The sequence below is a fragment of the Pollachius pollachius genome (assembly GCF_949987615.1).
Source record: "Pollachius pollachius genome assembly, chromosome: 15".
NCBI lineage: Eukaryota > Metazoa > Chordata > Actinopteri > Gadiformes > Gadidae > Pollachius > Pollachius pollachius.
Window position 1 is genome coordinate 8196638 of NC_136948.1, and position 23614 is coordinate 8220251.

The 23614-nt window shown below is 42.1% G+C and overlaps 2 protein-coding genes across 2 annotated transcripts; both read left to right on the forward strand.

The window, feature by feature from the left end:
* Window positions 1-12720: 12720 nt before the first annotated feature.
* On the forward strand, window positions 12721-16860 carry LOC307086904 (uncharacterized protein; the record flags this gene model as incomplete). The annotated part of the gene is made up of 3 exons (XM_079752250.1): window positions 12721-12751; window positions 13373-14402; window positions 15769-16860. Exons 2-3 carry the CDS (start codon window positions 13380-13382, stop codon window positions 16858-16860), a joined length of 2115 nt encoding a protein of 704 aa, XP_079608376.1. The 5' UTR covers window positions 12721-12751; window positions 13373-13379.
* Window positions 16861-18553: 1693 nt separating this feature from the next.
* Window positions 18554-19636, forward strand: bdkrb1 (bradykinin receptor B1; the record flags this gene model as incomplete). The annotated part of the gene is made up of 1 exon (XM_079752251.1): window positions 18554-19636. One exon carries the CDS (start codon window positions 18554-18556, stop codon window positions 19634-19636), a length of 1083 nt encoding a protein of 360 aa, XP_079608377.1.
* Window positions 19637-23614: the final 3978 nt, after the last annotated feature.

The following is a 23614-nucleotide window of genomic DNA, read 5'->3' on the forward strand; positions in this document are numbered from 1 at the left end:
AATTGGCAACAATTGATTATTGATTGGGTTGTTCGTTCTGTTTACACAGATTCAAAAAGGATGCATATGTATAAATGTGAAACACAGGCGTAAGAATGGGTATCAAGATGTCCCTTTAAATGTTCCCATGTTGTATTTGCTTCGTGTATTTGTATTCCATCGTTTCCATGACTATTAATCTTACTCCACTTAATGAGCATTAACCCACAGCACAGTTAGAAAGCATGCAGGGATCTGACCTTGTGTGTGTTAATGACTTTGAGGACACACTGGCTGTGACACACTCTCTAGTCTGTCATGGCCGGACTTGCATACAAATTAATGAATTGTCTACTGCCACAAAGTGGCTGGTCTGGCTCAACCACAGCAATACACACAAGCCCTCACCAGACTGACTTCCACGAATGTTACAGCAGGCAAACTTTATATTTTCTATGCCACTTTGCATCAATAACTCTTGAAAACCATATTTCAGTTATCCTTCAGTGGAGCGGGCGCACATTTAGGGAAAACCCAGATAAGGACATTTGGGTAAATTAACAGAATGCAAAACTTCTATAAACTTCATGCCATCAAGTATTACTCAGTTAACCAGTAGCTTCTTGCAAAATCTGATGTTATCTGTTATCTCACCTGGCGTTATGTATTACCTTAGCTATTGGGATAAAGCGGTTGACTGGCCATCCACGCTAACCCTAACCCTAACCCTATCCATAGTATTAACTAGTAACAGGTGATCGTTGACCGGCCGGTCAACTGAAAAATGTGCAGATTACAGGAGAATCTCACATGACTCAAAACATTTAATCAGAGACAAATTTTGGACAAGATGCCGTGATTATATACATTCACTGAGACAGTTAATTATTGTCCTGCATTTAACATAAATCCTCTTTAAATTGACCTGACTCTGTAGGTTCTTGCAAAAGAGAATGGAGGGGAACCGAAAGATGTGAAGCTGGATTCATAGGAGGCTAAGATTTCACGTACACTAGGCTAGGTATGCGGTGCCAGATGTTATGGACGTTGGTACGTGGTGGTGAACTACAAGGTTCCGAAGATGGACTTTTTACAGCGCATCGTTTTTCCCTGTGTGTTCTTACCATGTTTTTTCGGGCAGGCTGTGTTAACATGGACAACCTGTTGAAAATATATCTTAATTACCAAGGTTAGAACTAAAAAATATGTATGTAGGCTCCCAGTCACAAAAGTGAAACAAAATGCTTGTGACACTGAGAGTGATTGCTCAAGCTCACCCTCCTGTCCACTAAGATTTATCGCCATTAATCCCAATAAGTGTGATTGAATGAAAAATAATTGTCGGTCATGTTGATCGATTGTTTTCCTGAATGACTGACGTGAGTGACCGGTGCGTCACTTTAAATGTTCCTGTCAGAAGGACTTGAGGGACTCCATTATCTCTTTCCCTTTCGTAAAGGATGGCGCAGTGTACCCTATTCTGAAGGAGATAAGAAAGGATGCATTAAAGCACCTTTCCTTTGCAATTTGAGAGTTGAACAGCTCTTATCATTGATGCCTCTTAGATACATCCAGGTCATTCCTCTCAGTTAGGAACCTGAAGCAAAAGCAAGGTTCCTTTAGTCTCAGACCCGATGAGTGGATCCGAAAGCCACAGTCATCAACACAGCAATCCTACGCTAAATTGTAGTTCTGCCTTTTCTTTTATGAACACATTTGTCTTAACGAATTGAACCACTTTCGAACTGAAAGAAGAAGAAGATCAGATAAAAGAAGAACATGCACCTGTGTGAAAATGCCCACTGCGTGTCAACACTATACTGCACATCAACCTATAAATAAAACCATAAACGCTGACTTCAGTGGCCTCACTTTGGACTGTGAAATGGTCAACAGTTAGAAATGGAATCTGTTATTTGCCACATTCAAACAATAATATGAACAGCCAATCAAAAAATGGGATCTGAGCAATAAATCCTAACTGAGCATAAGGCTTGCAGTGTGAACATAGCCTAAACAGCATAATGGAAGCATTATGTAGCCAAGCGGTTACAGCCAAAGAAACCTACATATCAATATGGTTCCTATAATGTGAAGCAGAGCAAGGTTCTATTCAAATCAAATCATTATAACAGCGCTGTCCCTTGTAGCTGGACCGCCGGGCTGAGCTTGTGAAGCCGTTGACAGCTCTTCTTTCATGGATTTCAAAAAGATCTTGATTGTTTAGCGAATACAGTAACTATATCAACTAACTTGTCCCTTGATGCATTCATCAACGTGTTTCAGTGTGGGCAAAACTCCTCGAATTAATCCTTATTCAATAGTGAATGAGTAAGTATGAATTAATTAGTATATGATACCATTGATTAACAGTAGCATTGGCTGGAGTTTTCAAACCTGCTTCAGGCTCGACCGACTAAAGTAAACCCTGGGTGTTTAAAAAAGTACAAAAAACATCACTGCTGGGAAAATAAGTCACTGTGCAAGGTGTTCTCATGGCAGCCTGTGTGGTATTGTGCTGTTATGTATTGATTTTGTGCACTTGACAATTGATTTATTTATTCTTACTTTGATCTCTGAGGGATGAGGCGGAGGCAGTGTTAGCTAATTATCAGTTTTAATTGAGTGTTTTGTCAGCACAGACCTCAGGGTCTCATTAGTGGTACAACACTGCTGTCTAGCGGATCAGCCCTCGCGCTTCAGGCACCGTGCTGGTTCCTCCCCAAGAGAGTGGTGGACCCATCCCATGGCAGGTTACAGTAGTTCTTTATTAGTTCTATTATTCCCCTATTTTACAGCTCTCAAAGGCCCTCAGAAAAGAAATACCCCTTTTTTTTGTATAATGTGCATTGAAGTATCTATGTATGCGTGTGTGTGCTTGTGGGACACGATTGGGTCATTGCATGGCCCAACATTGGGAGCTCCTATCACGTTGCTGGTGATGTTGCTTGGAGAAGCTGGTGATGCACGCACAGAGAAGGCTTGGGAGAGCAATAGTAAGACCTCACATAATAGGTCTCCCCCCCTGCAGCATCCCTACTTAGACTTAGGCTGTCCTGCAGAGGTATTCCCTGAAGGCCGTGTGGTAACGGAGAGCCCTGCTTTTGCCCTCCTGATCCAGTCCCCCAGTCAGCAGAGAAGAGGGGAAGGAATGGAGGCAGGTGGTAACATGGTACATGTGGGCAAGCTGTGTTTCTTCCTTGGGAGAAGGAACTGAAAAACAGGGTTTTCCTTGTTACCCTGGTTAGCCGTTAGCATCCTGATTAGCCAAAGTTTACCCTGTAACAAGATGCCAGCTAAAATCTAGCGTTGAGGGTAATTGAAGCTTAAAACATGTTTGTTGATAGAATATTGCTAATGTCATCTTTCCTTTCCCCTTGAAGAGAACCAGTTGTTTTGAATCCAACCCAACTTTCCGATCTCTGTTGCAATAAAGTCGGATGATCTATTTTTAAGTGGTTGATGTGGAAATATTTAGACAAGAGTATAAATCACATTGAAAATTCACATTTTGTAAGAATCTGTGTAACTAATAAAGTTTCAATATTTACGCACATCGTTTTCTTCAAGTGAATAAATAATGGTCATCAACTCTCCACACTGAAACTCAACTTTAGCATCTGAAAGGAAATTTTGCAATGATGCAATTAAAATAAATAGTATGTCTGGAGTCTTGGCAACCAAAAGCAAAATCAGCTGTCCTCGGGTTTGATTTGTGTTTTGCCGTTTAAAAGCTGAGCTCCTAGCTCCACATCAGCTGAAGTCCAGCTAACTGGCAGACATCACAAGAGGCTGCCTAAGCCACAAGGTAAGATGGACACATAGCTTAGAAAGTGCCATCACTCATACTGACAACACGGCCCTCAAACTCTCCTTCAACTGGTACAGCCGAACCCAACTGAACCCAGCAGCATCTGCTTGTGGAAAACAAAATGTTATGAACACTATTAACAAAATGTTGTATTGTTTTTGTGTGTTTAAACAAGGGGAGGGGGCTGCTGTTTATGCTGTACTGGATCTGAATTAGCAGTAGTAGGACCTTTCCAGAAAGATCCGGGCACATTGCTGATGTTTAGGAGGGACAGAGCTTTCTCAAATCCCTATATTTCCATGAAGAGGGCTGTGGAGACGGAGGTGTAAATGATCCTGGTTAGGGGACCCCAGAACTCCAGAGATGGACGTGACCTGTTGACCCCGGCTGGGCTGGTTCGATGGTGACTGTATATATGTATATATTTGTGTGTGTTGTGTGCTGTGTATCCATACCCATACAGCTGCTGGCCATGAATAATATGAACAGTTGTAACACTGAAACCCATGGGGAGATCAGTCACTCAGTCGAAGAAAAGGAGAATTGACGTGTGTGACGGTCAGGGTCAAGCCTTTTCCTCCTAGAAGGAAGGACCATTCCAGCCTTTTTATTTGATCCCCTTGGTTCAGCGTCAGCTGGCTAAAGAGGTGATGGGTATGCTAATATGTGTCAACAACCGAGGATAGATCTTGTTAAGCTTTGAGCCCCAGAGACAAGGAGGGGATTGGGGGGCATCGCTAGAAGAGCTTCCCTCACGAGAAGCACCACGCAACACGTTTACCCCATCCATCATGCATTATGTCAACGCTCCTGGTCGATAAACATTCATAAACTGTGTTTGTATCGTAAACGCTGCATGTTTATGTCATCCGTCCCACGCGGTGGATGTGTGTGAGTGTGTGTGGGGGTGTTGTCACGGGTGTATTAATTACACTCCAATGCAACAAGAAAAGCCGTGGCGGAAAAAACAACAACCCCCATGACGTCAAACGGCATGATAAGTTCACATCCATCAACATTTCATCATCTTTTCAAAACCCAGGGTAAAACGGAGCGGGAGGAAGAGAAATATGTTGGTGAAACAAGGCAAATAACAAGAAAAACAACACCAAAAAAGAACATTGTGAAATAACTAGAATTGTATCCATCTCTTCAAGTTGGTATCTATTCACAGATCCACGTTATAACCGAGATCGCCTCAGGGCGCACCAGGATCTCTGGGGTCGAGTGCGAAGGCAAGTATCTCACATCCATATTTTATGAAGATCAGCTGGCATTCAAGCGGCAACACTTCCTGCCATCAATCGGTATCGCTCACCTGGCTGCACAGAGGGTATATGGCCTTATGATGAGCTCTGGATAACCATTGGGATACATTTTATACGGTGGTAATGATGGAAAGCTACAATTTGTACATCTTCACAACAACCACAAGCTAAACCAGCTTAAGATACAGTCATCAACCAGGGTACGAAAGCGCTTCTGAGCTTTTTCCTCACACCCTTTTCTCACAACGTATCCTCCAGAAGTGTACTTGTTCAAATGTGATAAAACGCCATGTTAGGTTCTGTAAATGGTTTACGAGAAGCATCCTACACAAGAAGGTGTCAGAGTACATCCTGATGTGTGCACCATCAGCGATTCACTCCTAGCGTGAGGAGGATCAACACTATTGAGGATAGCGGCCATGGTGCTCAGGGATTATCGGGTGTTATTATCTGCTTTGCTTGCTATGGAACAGATAAACAGCAGTCAGCAATACTAAGGAGCAGCCAGGCTTCGAAAAGTGTTGAACGAATCCTATTATGGCATAGCAAAGCGTCACTTATTAGATTTCAGTGCCACTTTTTTACCCCCAGCTATAGCTGCTGTTATGGTATAACAACACTGGAAAATACAGAGAGCCCTATCATTTCAATGGCAAACTCTGAAATATACATGTCACTGCCCATCACATTTCCCATAGAATGCTTAGTTCATTCTAGGACACTGGTCTGAACCACTGTGGTTCAGCCACAAGCGCATAACTTGAAGCCTGGCAAGAAGGATTCTCGCGGGATCGTTTGTGGTGTCACAAATCCACCTGCCTCTCAAGGCAGGGTTGCATAACCACACAGTGCTCCTCTGGGAGTGTTCGACAGGGGGAAGGTTGTGTAGCTGATGGTGAATCCCCACCCAACAACAAACACACACACAGAAACACACACACACACGCACACACACACACACACACACACACACACACAAACACACACACACACACACACATACACACACACACACACACACACACACTTTATTGTCATGGCTGCCTATTGCTCTCTATACATCTCACATTACCTATACCTTTTTCTCACTTTCTCTCCATCAATCTCTCTGGTGCGCTATCCCACTTTGCCTCTCCTCTTGCCCCCCCTCTCTCTCGCTCTCTCTCTCTCTCTCTTTGTTCCAACTCTCTCCGTCTCCCTTCTTTTCCTCTCTCTCTTCTGTATCTCCTTCTCTCTCTCTCTCTCTCTCTCTCTCTCTCTCTCTCTCTCTCTCTATGTGCCACCTCTCTCTGTCTCCTTTCTCTTCCTCTCTCCCTCTCTCTCTCTCTCTCTCTCTCTCTCTCTCTTTGCACCACCTCTCTCTGCCTCCCTTCTCTTCCTCTCTCTCCTCTGTACCTCCCTCTCTCTCTCTATCCACCTCTCTCTCCCTTGCCCCCAGATCTCCTGCTCTCTCACTCTCTCGCTCCCCGCTATCTATCTCCTGCCATGTATCCTTGCATCTTTGCAAGAGCCAGGCAAAAAGGGCTGTCAGAAGAGATGGACAACATCCCTCAGTGAGAACACAATTTATGATTGCTCTGGCCTTTGAAGGAAGATGGATGAAACAATGACCACCTGAGCCCCACTGGAACATCTCTGAGCTATGTGCTAGATTTCTTTCCCCTCTTTGTTTTTAATTGTATTTGTATTGTATTGAATTTAAATAAATTTAACTTTATCTGAATGAGTATGTACACATATAATACCCTATATTGTGTCAGGCAAATGAAATTGGGAAAGTAAATGTTTCAAAATTAAAACTTTACCACATTCTACAATATCAATAGTTGTAGAATATATACATCTTAGCCATTTCTTTTTTTTATACTCTCTTTTTTATATTCTTCAGATCTCCTTTTACAGCAATTACTTCCACAATATCCTTTACAAGGGGTCATAACAAAAGAGAAGAAATAAAAAAGAAATAACAACATTGAAAATAAACAATGTAAACAGAACAAACATCAAGTTCACCTGGCAGATATAAACATCTTAGCCATTCTAATTCATGTAATTTATGTTTAAAAAAATGTACACATAAATCAATTTTAATGTTGTTTATTGTGTTGCATTCAAGCCCATACCAACCTATTAAATCACAATATAAATATCTCGAAATAGCTCTTGAATCAAATCAAAAATACAATCAATGAAGTTTCTCCCAGCCCTAAAGGTCAAAGTTAAAATTGAGGTATGGAGATGTTTTATAGTATAATATGAAACATGAATCAAGGGGCAATAGTATAAGGGCACCTCTTTGGGCTAACACCACCATTCTCTACCTTGGCTGACCATTTTGTTCCTATCCGGTTCTATACAGGCAGGGGAATCAGAGTGAGAGTGGTGCCGTGAGATTTACATTTATCATAACTGTGAGCTTGACATGCTCTGTGACAGGGAAAGAGACGGGCCCAGGCTAAGTATAACACATGAGTTACTGTAAAGGAAGAAGGGATACAGCCCTATGGCCCCAACGAATGTTGAGCAGAGAGAAACAAAAGAGAGAAACAAAAGAGGGATGGCACGTTTTTCTTCATGTCTTCTATTTAATGTTTTCGCTCATTGCTCATGCTCATGACTAGCTCACTATAAAAAAGTTGAGGAATGGGACAGAATTTTATTTTTAATAAAGGCCTATAGTAATGCAGTCATGATATATATATATGTTGTTTTTTTTTTTAAGGAAAGATCCATTGCATTACGGGTAGAGCTGAATCTCTCTCTGTCCCTATTCGAGGCGTACCTTTTTTCAAAGTACATGCCAAGCTGAACATTTCCTTAAAACAATTGCTGTAATCCAAGGGCAAGGAATATACATTATGCTTTTCTTGAGTAAGCATGGTGTTACTGCAACCTAGTCTCACACCAAAATGTAGTATAGCTACGTTGGCCCACAGCGGAAAACGTACTAGTTTAACAATAATGGCTCGAAAATTGTGAGATGCCTCACAATGCCTCACACATTATTAAACACAATAATCAAACCAAATAATGTGGTTGATAATTGAGATAATTTAGATAGATTCCATATTCCATCTTTAGAAATTCAACAACTATTAATCTGGTTCTCTATTCCTTATGCCGCTTGCCATGATCATGCACTCAACAGCAGAAATGGTCAATACAGACATGAGCATGAACAATAACCTCTCACACGAGGGGGAATGAGGGGGTCTCATTAGCACCTAGGGAGGTGCTGTTCTGTCTCCCACGCCATAGTCTATTTCCAAGCAATTTAGATAGCTCAGCTGTCACACGTAACCTTGTTTTGGCAGCAATAAACCATTGCGCAATTAGTGCGCTATGGTTTGTTTTAAAAGCCAGCTAATGCATTTATCTTTAAATTAGCGTGAATGACCAAAGTGCTCTATTAAGGTGATAAATCCTCATCTGAGTTTGTGTAAATTACATTTTTGATAAATGGGAGAGTTTCACAGTATATTCGTTATTACATTAAATACACAGTTTATAATAGATAACAGCTTTTTTTGGTTCAGGTTTATCCTTAAGAGTTTGAAAACAAATTATATATTTTAGACATAAGTGTTTAAAGTGGATAAAGCATGTGCTGCGAAACCCTGACATTGTTTCAAGAAAGGATACAGGTAAATTGGTAAATAGGGAAACTCTCCCACAACTTCCGGGTCACAGGGGGGTCAAACCAATTTACCCCATACATTTGACCCATCCTTGTCACATCTCATTTCCTTGACCATCAAGCAAGCCGCAGACATTAATGAACCCACTAATTCTAAAATAACTAAATTACTCATTTAGCACCGACATCACCTAGACCTATGATTTGATAAAGTGGTAATCTCCTAAAGGAAATGGCCTGAAACACTACTGTCTCTCACTAATGGCACCTTACGCTCCATATACAGAGCAAGTGATAGTCTGTATTTGTTTGGCTTTCCTTCCTGTGCTTTCGTAAACAATCTGACACGGGCCAGTGATGTGCTTGAAATTTACAGAATGACTAGCAACTGATAGAATTTGGAATTTTACAGTACTTTAACAAATAACTTGTGAATGTGTAACAAGAGTTGGAGGGTCTGTGGGTGGGGGAGTCAAAATGTAGTAAACAGAAAACGAGAAGAGTTTAAAGAAAGAATATAAAGTCCTTCCTCTTATGAGACGATCCTGCTCAGAAGTTGATTAACTCTAGTCTCTGATGGAAATCTCAAGCACCCACCCACTTAACTGTGGGTTAAAAAATTAAACCAATGTTATTTTTTTGTTCAAACAACAAAGCCTACATAGCCTAGCTACGTTCAGTATGTCATGTTCTATTATGTACCAGTAGAGCTTAAACAGACTGCCCCTTCCTATTAGTGTACGGCAACAGAACTGTCCCTCTCTCTGTCTTCCCACAAGTGTTTTTACTAGAATATTGTGTGGTCTAGCCAAGGAACGTTTGCCTCTCCCTGACAAACAAGCTAAAGAGCAGAGTTTCCAGTCTTGTGTTGTGATCCAGTCCAGTGATGTTTTTGCTTAAAATCCTACAGACTTCCATGGCCCCATTTGTGGTGACAGGAGGGCGGGCCAAAAGCCATGATCCAGACTCTGTTTCAGACACCAGAGTTTTACTTAACGGGAAGCAGGCTGGCCTAGTGGTAAAGGCGTTGGACTCTCAGCCCCAGGGATACTGGGTCAAACCCTGTTTAACCCAATCACTGTTAAGTTAGTAGGTTACTTTTGCTAAGATCATTGGCTAAATTATGAAAAAGTGCCATAAACTACAGGGTTCTGTCGGTCTAGCCTCCAACTTGGCAGCAGTCCAATTAGGCAGTAAAAGGAGGCACTGTAATAACAATGAGTTTTATAGTGTGACTCTGTGGCGGATCTGTAACGAATCAGAACGGAGACATAAGGAGTCAGCGTTGTGGAATGGCATGCTTTTGGTTTGCTCAGAGACTCACAAGGGACAGAAAAAGACCCCCCCGCCTCCTCCACACCCAACTGTCTAGTCACAGAAGTGTTTGGCCACAACATCGCCAAGACATTAATAAACAGCCAACTTCACTTTTAAACACTTTGCTAACCACAACCACTGGTTGTTTTGCTGTAAGCCAACAAATCTGACTGAAAAACTAACCTCTCACAATGAAAAAATGTGAATTGAATCAATTGGTAGAGGTTGAGTATTGAGGTTGAATTGGGGTTAACCCCTTGATAGACTGCATTTTGATCGCATGACACAAAATAAACATTTACCGGATTCTACTAAAACCAGGAAACAAGTTGTAAAAATGAAACCTATTAAACGTGCTTACAGCTTGTTAAGTGTGTTTGAGTTAGTATTTACAGGTCTCACAGAGGCCATCTGATCAAGCTATTCAGGAAAAAAACACAGCAAAAAAAAGCAGGTCACATAAAAAATATAAATATGACGAATTGTCCTGAAAATTTTTCACGAGTTGCTTCAACCGTTGCGCCTGGAAATACAAACGGATGCATTAAATATGACCGGAAAACCAGGAAACGTGGAATGGGGGGCCATTAGATTCAGCGACCTGTACCACTCCCTGGTGCGGAAGGTTGAAGGTTAATGGCCAATTTCTTGTTCACAATTTCCGCAATTGCTCACAACAAGCGACACCATGTGTGGCTGTGGTTTATCCGTGGTGCACTGAAGCATCTCTTAAGCAATACCACTATTCATCAACTATGTGAAGACACCCACACACATGCACACACATGTACACACATGCACACAAATGTTTTTACAACATTAGGACATGCACAGTCCCAATGCCAATAAGGCCTATTACAGTAAGATATCATCTTTCACTTGCCATTTGGCTAACCACGTTCCAATTCCAATTAGTGATTACAGGGTAACAGCCTATCCCCAATGGATGATATTAGCGATAGCTCTTAGATGGCCGCATCATTATCTTCTAGTTCAGAGGTTCTTAAACTTTTTGTCTGGCGACCCCACAAAAAAGTATGGCGAGGTCTGACGACCCCACTTTCCCCAAACCCATTGTAAGTCCTTACTCAAAATACCCCCTCAAACGTTAACAACTAAATCAAGCAAAAAATAGTAAGCAAAGTAATTAGTTTTATTTATTCCATATGAACAAGAACCGAGAAAACCAAACAATCACGATTAAACAAGTGTAGGCTGCCGCTATCAGACCAGAACGCTATGTGCGTGGCGCGCGCGCACACACAAGCACACACACACACACACACACACACACACACACACACACACACACACACACACACACACACACACACACATAATGCGCTTGGACACTGTATCATTGGAGAGGGGGATTTGCTTGAGCGCACTTGCAATCTTTTCACCATGCATTGCGGTGGTCATCGCAATTGCTGCAGGGAGGCTGAGGCTTTCGGCAACTTTTACTTGGCAAGTGAATCCATATTTCAGAAATTCTTTCTGATAATGCCGACGCCTCGTTTGTTCCTTTTTATTCTCACCGGCCTGTAGCCTTGTCCCATCTGAGGATCGCGGAGGAGTAGACGCACTGGTAGCTAGCATTTCCGAGCTTTTGTTCGATTTTTTAAGCACCCACCTCTCCATTTTGGCTAGTAGGCTACCTATGTCTTTTTATTTTGTTTTACTTGAAATAGCGGGAACAAGTTGAGTTTGCATTTTGTGGGAGCAGATAGTTACATTGTTTCTATCAGCGGAGTAGCCCATAGGCTGAACCAGATGTCGTTGAAAGACGAAAACATATTTTCTCTCTTCTCTTAACTGCGTGTAAATAAGAAAAGGGCAGATTTTTCCCCCAATATTATTTTCCTTTGTATCACCTGGCATAATAATAATTTCAGACTGAATACAGAAAATAATTGGCGACCCCACGGAAGTTTTTGGAGACCCCATTTGGGGTCGCGACCCCTAGTTTAAGAATCACTGTTCTAGTTGATGAAGCACTGTTAGTCTCCACTTCGATCCTTACAAACAGAAGCCCCATGTGCGAGCTCAGCCTACCAGAGTATGTAGTAGTATAACAACTACAAAGGAACACTACAGTACAGTGAAAGTGTACTGTATTACCACTTACACTCCACTGAATTCGACTTGCAGGAGACACAAAATGTTTGACATTTACTGTTTATGGTCCATAACCCTATTTGGACCGGGTCCGATTTCTTTTTAGATTGATATGACTTAATAATTGAAGACATACCAAAAGTATGTGCAGTATGTTATATATATTAAAAACAACGGTCTTAATTATTATAAATTATTACTATGGAATCCTGACTTCCATCAGATGACTGACTTATGCAGAACACAATAGACACCTTCATAACTTGTATGAGCTTTGGATATAATCAACTGGTAACTCTTGGTTAGTTCCAATTAAATTCCAATTAAAAACTGCATGGACAGTTTGAAGCAAGAGAAATTTGTACGGTTGGTAGAGAGAGAGAGAGAGAGAGAGAGAGAGAGAGAGAGCGAGAGAGAGAGAGATTGTTAGTAACGGGTTGGCGGAGATGGAGAGAGAGAAAATCCATTCCCATGTGTGCTGACGTCTCAGTGACATCACTTCAATGACTCTCTCCTCTCCTCTTTTAAGCGTGAGACGGAGCTGAGTAGGAGTCCAGTGCCCGGAGCTAACGCACAGCTGGACCCAACCATGCAGACATCCACGGCCCCCATCCTAACAAGGTAAATCAACACGCTGCTTTTTGTTGTTTCATCTGTTGTTGCAGTATTGTAATATAGTACATATTTCCGGATGAGAAAACTTAACTTGGTTTTAACTCAAAGGGTTTCTCTTTCTTCACCACGTCTGCCACATTTGCCCTCCACATACTTGAAGAAGCATATTTATAGAATAGGTTTACAGTATGTTCAACCAAACATAAGTAAAGCTTTCCCAAGACCTAATTTGAAAAATAAAGTGAGTTATCTGCATTTGCAAGTTGCTTTTCTGCAATCAAGTTCAAAATGTGTTATTAAGTACAGTACTTTGCAATACAAAACATGACTTTGCTTCACACAAAGTGAAATAATGTCCATGCTGTAGCCTACAGCATGGACATTCAGCATGGCTAAATTCAGCATTTAGCCATGCTGAGAACTGTTTCATAATTACCTCAGACTCAACTGTGTACTGTGGAAGATATAAGTCAACAACGTCATCCTTACTCTTACTCATAAGTTACCAGCTGTCATTGTGCATATAAGTGATCTCTGACACTAACCGAAGTACACTGAATGTGCACGTTCTGATCTTTTGGAGGCATCCTCACTGCTTTAACCACACACCGCATCATGTTTTCCCAGCTTGCCTATGAACTCCACAGTCGCTGCCTATCAAGCCATCCCGAATAAAACCCTGTGCGACGACAACCACATCTGGGAATGGATACACACCATACAGCCTCCCTACATCCTGATAATCAGCGTGCTGGGCATTCTTGGTAACCTGTTTGTCCTGCTGGTGTTCTGCCTCCACAAGACGTCGTGCACGGTCGCCGAGATCTACCTTAGCAACCTGGCGGCAGCCGACCTGGTCATGGTGTCCTGCCTGCCCTTCTGGGCGGTCAACGTGGCCCAGAGCTTCGATTGGCCCTTTGCGCCCTTCATGTGCCCCGTGGTGGTCCTGGGCATCAAGATCAACGCCAACTGCAGCATCTACTTCATGGTTCTCGTGAGTGTGGACCGCTATGTGGCGCTGGTGCACCCCATGTCGCACGGGATGATGCGCAGGCGGAAGTGGGCCAAGCTGGGCTGTGTGCTGGTGTGGGGCCTGGGACTTTTGCTCAGCACACCGACGCTCATGTACAGAAGGAGCATGTACATCATTGACCACGATGTAACCGCCTGCGCGACCGATTACCCCAACTTCCCCGCCATGTTAGCCTGCGACTCGTTGGCCATCGTGTTCGGCTGCCTCCTCCCGGGGTGTGTCATCTCCTATTGCACCTTCAAGATCGTGCGTGCTCTGAAGAAGCAGGGGATGGAGAGGTTCAACGCTGAGAACACAGAGGGGAAGGCCACGCGGCTGGTGCTCGCGGTTCTCCTGGCGTTCCTGGTCTGCTGGGTGCCCTTCCACCTCAACACCATCATGGACGTCATCTTGAGGGCTGAGGTTCTGAATCAACCCTGCCCCCTGGTTATTTTCGTGGAGGTATGTTCACAGATATTCACCTTCATGGCTTTCTTCAACAGTGTGCTCAATCCCATGCTCTATGTCATTGTGGGGAGAAACTTCCGGAAGAAGGTTCGGGAAGTTTTTGAACAGTTGTTCAAACGGAGAGTAGCAGGCACTGATTCCGTGCGCTCACATCTGTCCAGTACGCTCAAGACCCTTGCATAAACAGGTATTTAAGAAGTAGCTTTTACCCCAGAAATAATCTTTGGGTAAGTCATGGTTTCGACCTGTGGTCCACTGCTTTCTCTCTCTTTCAACCGACATTCCTGCCTTATGTAATCTGTCTTGACTGTAATAAAGGCATTAAAGCCCATACTTATTTGTTTAAAACAAAGGAAAAAAACGATTATTTATTCTGTATATATCCTGTGAAAAGAGCATCATTTTTCTCTAAATAGAAAATACTTGATCATTGTGTATTCTGTATATATTCTGTAAATAGAACATACATATCGTGCCACTATTGGTGTTTCATGGAATTGAGCTTTACATGAAACATGCAAGAATCAAATAAATAAAATAAAAAGTCCAGACTTCAGACTACTTTCTTCCAGGTGTTTTTGACTCTGTGTCAAAGTATGTCTGCACAGTTGAAAAACAAGACCCGCAACAAGCATTTCCAACGGTGACATGGATCGTTATCCTCTGTGTGGGTTGTAAGTGCCACCTAATTCTATTTTACGCATGATTCCGTCTGTGAGTTGCACTGGGGAGACATTGAGTCACTGAGCGCTGTGGTCAAGGGCGCACCCCTCATTGTCCCCGAAATGAAGGGTTGTAAAGCCAGGCAGGAAATCTACGGAGAGAGTCTGAACAACTTTCTGGAACAAAAATTGTTCAGGCAGGATCTTTTATTTTTATTTTTCCCTTTTCCTTAAACTTCTGTGTAGTACATTGATACTATAGTGAGGTGTGTAGATATCATGCACATGTATGTTCGTGTCTGTGTGTGTTTGTCTCTCTATGTGTACATGTTTCTCTGTGTGTGGGTGTGTGACTGCTGATGTGTGTGTGTGTGTCTTTGTTTGTGTGCATGTGGGTCTCTGTGTGTCTGGTTGTGTGTGTGTATGTGTGTACAGCGTTGTGTGCAGAAGAAGTGGGCTTTGGTGTACACATGAATGCATGTCCCTTCCTGTTTGAGGGGCCACCTTTTTTTGCTGCTTTTTTATATCATCCTGACAGAGGGAAAGGAGACGGCTATCTGTTGCTATGTGCTCTCTCTACGGCGACGGCTTGCACACACTTTGCACTACCACTGATAACAGCATTCACGTCTGCCTCTCTCCTTACACTCCATTAAAAAACATTATCGCCACTTAACTCAGAATCAAAGCCTTAATGAAGGCCGTGCCCCGTGCATTCATCGCTGTTGACACAATGAAAACCTTTTATTCTCCGCTGCATAGTATTAACCACATAACCACGTCATCACCCTCTCTCGTCTGTCTGCACGTCGCTGAGTTTTCCCCCTCGGAGCTCTCTCTTGGCCAGGACCTCTCTCTGGATAGACATGCTTTCCAACCAGTCCCTCGGGCCCGTCGCCGAAAGCCTCTCCCGGGAGGATTCTGACACTGTATGCAACAACACCGCAGCCTGGGACTGGGTGCACACCATGCAGCCCGGCTACATGTCCATCATCTGCGCAGTGGGCATGGCGGGCAACGCCTTCGTCCTCTTGGTGTTCTGCCACCGGCGGCCACGCCACCGCACCGCGGCCGACATCTACCTGGGCAACCTGGCGGCGGCCGACCTCCTCATGGTGTCCTGCCTGCCCTTCTGGGTGGCGACGGTCATCGGCCGCTTCCAATGGCGGTTCGGCGAGACCATGTGTCAGCTGGTCAACGTGGTCATCAGCATGAACTACTACTGCAGCGTGCTGTTCCTGACGCTGGTGAGCGCCGACCGCTACCTGGCCCTCACCAGACCGCTGTCGCCCCACAGGGGGGCGGGCCCCGGCAGGGGGAGGCAGGTGCCCTGGGCCCACGCGCTCTGCCTGGGGGTGTGGGCGCTGGGCGTCCTGCTCAGCCTGCCCGCACTGCTGTTCCGCGCCGTGGGCTCCTTCCCCGAGCTGGGGGTGGACGCCTGCTTCATTGACTACCCCCACGAGGGCTGGAGGATGCGCTACAACCTGACGGTCAACCTGGTGGGCTTCCTCATCCCAGTGCCGGTCGTGTCCTTCTGCACCTACCACATCTGCAGGGTCCTGCGGGAGAGCCGTGCGCTGCGGGGCCGTAGCTGCAGGGAGCAGACGACGACGGCGGCGGCGGCGGTGGTGGTGGAGAGGAAGGCCGCCTACTTGGTGCTGGTGGTGCTCGCCATCTTTGTCCTGTGCTGGCTGCCCTACCAGATCATTGTGTTGCTGGACAGCCTGGATTACTACCAGGTGATTTCGGGGTGCACGTGGGCACACGTGCTCGACATCGGCGTTCAGTTGGCCACCTACCTGGGTTACAGCAACAGCGCGTTGAATCCCTTCCTGTACGTCATCGTGGGGAAGCATTTCCAGCAGCGGGCCAGAGAGGTCTTTAGGCAGACGCTGTGCAGGAGGGGTCGGAGGAAGACGGCGGGTAACAATAACTCGAGCACTTTAAGATACACAGATAGTACCAAGGTGTGACCCCCCCCCGTGATCCCCACTTTGTGAAAGGCAATAAGAGTCTAGATTAATTAGCGTTTAATTATAGTTATATCAGAGTATAGTTATTTTATTCAAATGTTATGATTATGTACATTGAACATTGGTAGTCTGATGGGTGATTTTTTTGTTAATTAAACAAATATTTGATGTGGCATGCAAAAAACAGTAATAAACATTATAATAACACATTCAATGTCATTTCTGATTTAGCGCTAAACCTTAAAGGTACATGAGAAACACAAAATGATGTTGGTAATGATGTTTCTCAGCTGCACATTTGTGATGTGCTGGTATCTAATTTCACCAGAATTTCTGAATATTGTCTGTGTCTGTGTTTCTAGACGATGAGATACTTTCCTTAATATTAAACAATGTTATTTTGATTGAATAAATAAAATACAATAATGGACGCAGATATGGTAATCAATCTGTCTGTGTTATAAATTCAAAAGGGGTTTAGATGATTGGCTAATGCTGCACACATTGCATGAAAAATAAAATTAGGGCAAATCCAGAATGTTATTTAGAAAACTTTCTATCAACCAAAAGCCACATCGGAGGTAGCAGGTGCCCAAAACACACATATTAATGCCATCTACAATTAAACCAGTCTGGGTCTTTGTGTTTGTCCATGCATGTGTGTTCGTGTATGTGTGTAATGTGTATGTGACTGTCTGTGTGTAGGTTTGTGTATGTCTGTATGTGTATGTGTCTGTCGTGTGTGTCTGTGTATGTCTGGCGTGTGTGTGTATGTATGTGTGCTGCATGTATGTGTGTATGTGTCTGTGTCTGTGCGTGTGTGTCTATGCGTCTATGTGTGTCTGTGCCAGACCCCAGGCATTTCTGTGAAAGCAGAACCTAGCCTAGTCTATTCTATATCCATATCTGGTCATAAATGACCATTGCATGATATTATGTGAGTACTTATTCAAATAGTAAACTATATCTATTGATGTAATGTAAGAAATGGATGTTTGACAGTGCTTGGTTCTCCTCCATTCATGTTCAACCACTTATGTCTCTGTGGTCTGTTAGCTTTCGTAATCCTAACATTCGAAAGCTCGCCTCCACTTTTTTTTGTGACCCGTCTATAAACAAGTTGAGAGCGTGCATGGATGGGGCGTGAAAGGAATGCGTCTCTTTATACTGAAAATCTGTGGTCTGCAGAACTTGATGGAGAACACACTGCGTGCTAATGCTTGGACAATTACACACATGCATTTTATAAATATAATTTGGAAGACTAAAGGACTTTTCTTGACAATTTAAAGGTAAGGTTCGGTGTTCATTTTTCAGTTTAGTTAATTGTAGCCTACTTCTCTGCTAAATAGGCCTATAGGTATAGGACTATAGCTTATAATGAATAACTGATGTTATAGTATAAAGGCCTTGTATGTAGGCTACATACAAGGCCTTTATACATAACTTGAACTAAATATGAAAAAGTATCCTTCATCAGTTATTCATTATAAGCTATAGCCCACATACAAGGCCTTATACTATAACTTGAACTAAATATGAAAAAGTATACTTCATCCGTTATTCATTATAAGCTATAGTCCTAATACCTATAGGCCTATTTTGCAGAGAAGCAACCTTTTTTTAAAGAAAGATAGATTTAGATATTTTGTTTTCAATAATCATATATTATGTTTACATTTATTCCTAGTAAATGGACCCAATTGACGTTTCCATGACAATGGTATGGTCTGAAAATGGCAACTCATCCGTACCGCCAAACACGACTGATGTGGTCAATCAACAATGGATCCTCGTTCAAAACATTATCCCCCCTTACATTTTTACCCTGTGTTTGTTAGGACTTCTGGTCAATAGCTTCGTCCTGTTGGTGTATCTATTCCAGAAAGACAGATTAAATGTTCCAGAGATCTTCTTGGGAAATCTGGCATTGGCAGACTTCGCCCTCCTCACATGCCTTCCATTCTGGGCGATGAACATCCGCAACAACTTCAACTGGCCGTATGGGGAAGCCTTATGCAAGATAGTAAACTCATCTGTAATCGTCAATTTCTACACAAGCATATATATCATTGCAACGATAAGCATCGACAGATACCTAGCTCTGGCTCGGCCAATGCAGACAAGGTGGCTGAGGCGCACTCTGTATGCCAAAGTGATGTGTGCTGTTATTTGGATCTTGGGGATTTTAATGAGCATGCCCAGCCTCGTCTACAGAACAGTCACTTACGTCGAGGAACTCGGAACTATATCATGTATACTAGGCTACGGCCCCGGCTGGCAATTATCCCACCAGATTATGATGAATGTGCTTGGCTTTGTTTCCCCAGTTGTGATAATTGTGCTCAGCACCAGTGCAGTAATCAGGGCTTTATACCGAAGAAGGAAGGGTGCTTGTGCTTATGAAGGGAGCGACAGGAAGGCTACGACCCTTGTTTATGCGGTCACGATCCTGTTCCTTTTGTGCTGGGGTCCTTTTCACCTCTTCAACTTTCTTGACATACTGTGTGAACTAGAGCTTTTGGATGAAACGAAGTGGGGCCACGCTCTAGATATCGGACACCAGGTTTCAGTTTATGTCGCATTTCTTAACAGCGTCCTGAACCCGGCGCTGTATGTATTTTCCGGGCAGTATTTCAGAAAAAAGGTTAGAGCCATCTTCAGGAAGGCTAAGCACCAAAATAGGCGGGGATCTGATATGAGCTTACATCAGCGCTCTGTCACATCAACATACATCAACAGAACAGAACAAATCAAAATTGTGAATATATTGTGATAAATGAAAACAATCTATTGTTTATGTATTCATTAAAACTAAAAAGTGATAATATTAACACAAATAATTCCTATTTTCCCATACAATTTTGTCTAGTTGTTTTGAGGAGCTGTGCTGTTAAATCTTCCTTTTCCACTGGGGTTGAATGTTGAATGTTATCTGATTATACACTTATTATGAAAAAAGTGTGAGTACGACATACTAAAGCGCAGGTGCGAGTTATAAAGAGCATGCTTGCTTTATAAAAAAATTACTCCTATGTCACCTCCCAGGCTCCATACTTATATTAGGGTATATATAAATTACTTATAGGGAACTGTATAGCCTACCTCTATGTTACAACTATACTGTAGCCTACCTCTAAATAAGCCTACTATTAGTGGAACCATATTGTCTCGTATTGCATTGTATACTATTGCATATTTAGAGTATTTACTTTACATCCCAGAAAAATACAACCTGCACAAAGAAAGAAACCTGCTTCCAATTTGTATAGAATCATGCAGTCTAGCAATGATCCCGTCTTGCTTATCATCCAGTCCATCCGATGATGTCGTTTTCTCAGCAACAGTCTCTGTAAATCGAATAAACTAAACCATTAGGGCAAATTAGCCAACTACTCACCCTCACTGATGGTCTTTTTGCCTAGTTCAACCTAACTGATTTAGACTAGGCCTAAAGCCTCTTGTGTGTTGTACATCCACTTCCCGATGATGTTTTGTTTAGTTTGCGACATTCTAGAAAGAACAGTTGTTTCACTGGTTTAATAAAAGTGGTTATTTGATTATATACAGTGGCCGAGGCACCTCTTTTTATTTCTATTTTATATGATAATTGTTATGAAACATGAATAAAAAAAAATCAGTAGCACCCCAAGTCATGTGACATGGGGACTACAATTCAATACTACACTGGAGTAATAGAACACACCACCTGTTATTGAACGCTCACTTCTTTACGCTTCTATTTTATATTAATATTTTAATGGGAAATGCACCTATTTTTCAAATATGAAACACCTCTTTTTAATTCATTTTAGAGCTTGAATTTGATAAATATATATTTCTATGGAGAATGTATATATTTTTGTCAATAGCTCCCAAGTCACGTGAGCCAGTTGTGACCCAATTTTACAACAAAAATTAAAACTGAACTGGACAAATAAGACACAGATCTTTTTATTTTATTTGAGTCTTTCTATTTTATATTGTTATTTTTATGAAGCAGTGGCTCCAGAAATCAATAGTATATATCATTCATACACTGGAAAATTAGACACTTATTTGTATTGGATATTAGTGCTCCTTCTATCTAATATGAATATTGTAATATCAATTTCAGCTTTTTTCAGTCGCTCCCAAGTCATGTGACCAGATATGAATACCTTACATTTCAACAATGTAAGGCAGGACGAGAGCAGCAGATGGCAGTGATGCACCTGCACTTGAATGACAACCCAGTCTCACATCACAATGTAGTATAACTACGTTGGTCCACAGCGGAATACGCTGTTTCTTTGGCCCATTATTTTCTATATGCCTGCGACCACGTCACGTGACTGCCAAGTTTAGTGTATCCATACACAGGAAAATTAGAAAAAAATATTTCAATTTGATATTATTTCTCTTTATATCTAATGTGAATATTGTAATATAAATGTCAGCTTTCAGTCGCGACCAAGTCATGTGACCCAGAGAAATGTGACGTGGAGAACACGCCCTAACGTAATAGTACCACACGGCGGCGCCGTTTGCTTTCTTTGCAAAAACCCAATCACTGAAAATGACTGAATCGCTTCATTCTAGAAACCAATACAGTTTCAATGTTTAGAGCTAGGCTTCTTCTGGGTCACGAGGCATGGCAATCCATGGTCCATGGGGCTGATACCACTACGGTAAAAAAAAAAAAGTGCTCTGCTACACAATTACAAGCAGCGAATGATTAGTAATGTGGATGTTCTGTCCCTCTCCAAGTGTATTTGGTTTAAATAGAAAACACTTTTTTTTAATTACAGGTAATGAGAGAGTTCGACGTTTTCCACATGCTCGAATGGCCTAGCAGCACGCCTCTCTCATGGCGTTTTCGGAGAAAGCATATATTTGGTGGAAGCAGCTGTGACTTCAGACGTGTCAGGTGCCTGAAGTCTCTTGCCTGGCTGCAGGGATTGAACAGCACGAAGTGGAGGGGGCAGAACGGCAAAAAAAATAAGAGAAATTTCAAATGAGGCGAGAGTCTCTTAGAGATAGAAAAATATGAGACTACTAAAGTCTCATACCTGTGAGATAAAAACCTTCTGCGATAAAAACAAAAGGCAGAAAATCGTCAGCAACTGTGAATCACTATTGGAAAAGAAAGACAAGCCTTGGACATTCCTTCACATTTCTCTCAAACCTTTCAGTTGCGACCACAGCAGGTTGAACTCATTCGCCTCACCATCAGCCTTGAGAGTTAGAGAGGTAAAGACGGAGGGAATAAAGAGATGAGATAGTGGCAGTAATAGCGGGCGAGAGATAAACAAAGAAATAGAAAGATTGAGAGTAAGGAAAGGATGGGGGCATGGGGGGAGGGTAGATGGAGGTCATATAGCAGCTATTTTTTTATTTTTTATTATTATTTTCTTTCATTTAAGTTTTCCATTAGCGGTTGTTGACATGCATGGGCTTTGCTCATCTATCTTGGTTCCGTCCTGAACACTAGCGGGAGAACTGGAAGGGACAAACTGAAATAATTAGGTTTATTTTTTGTAAAGTCACAACTATCTGATTTTCTGTTTACTTTAAAGACTCAAGTGCGTACAAAATGCAAATTCACAGTAGGCTTAACCAAAAAAAAAAGAATACTTTCATTAACATTTTATATTTATTCAGTGAAAAGGCACTCACTACATTTCATGTAATCACTACATTTCATATAAAATTAAATGATGTAATATAAAATAACAATAGGTATCCAAAGATACTCTTTGAATACCTAATAAATAACTCGTAACCTGGACAAGATGAACTTATCACCGATGATGGTTCATGGACAGGCAAATACCATTTATATCATGAATACAGATCGTCAGTACAAACTGTATTCTCCTTTATGAACACATGCAGCATAGGCCAATGACACATGCTCATGTTGCATCCCATGAAGGCAATGGAAAGTGGCATCCTTACCTACCATTTTAAATGCATTGGAAACGCAAAAGGCCAGTTTCTCATTGGATAAAGCTTTAGGGAAAAATAGAGAACAATACAATTCAACATGAACATGAGTGTTAACACACTTGCTCCCCTTGACCACACATTTTTGTTGCGGACATATACATTTAAACAAGATGTCAAGGTGTTGTTGTAGTCAACTTATATTTCCTTACAATTTCCATTGCTATATCATACAAAATAGGGAAGCTAAGTTTTAAGTGTCACAAATATAGGTGAAAACATGCTTTGTGTGTACAAAATGGATCGCATAACATTCCTTAATAATAAAAATAGGCAATCATACAGCTGTTTTTGACATTACTGGTGAGGTGAAATTAAAATCAATTATTAAACAAATAAGGAAAATTGTGTTGTTGGCGAGAAGCTTCAAGAAACAACATATCGTGGAGAATATGAGTCTTACTAAGACAGTGTTATTTTCCCCTGGACTCCAGCCCTTGGAAGTCATGGTTCGCGAATCGTGAATGAAATGAAGAAATAGATCTCAATAATTTGAAATCTCCTGGTTATAAAACCAGGAGAAAAACATTTAAGTAAAAAGAAAACAATATCAGTGATTTCAGATCGACCAAAGTCTGACAGTAAGCACTGCTATGACTCCCAAGATTTCTTGAAAGCAGGTACATATTCGACTGCATTTGGGTAACAGCTTCATATACAACAACCATGCACAATAAAGACCAGGAAAAGAGATTCCTGCATTCTTTTAAATTAGCATTTCATATCCTTAGGCTATGAATCGAAAAACGTTCCACAGCATGAAGGA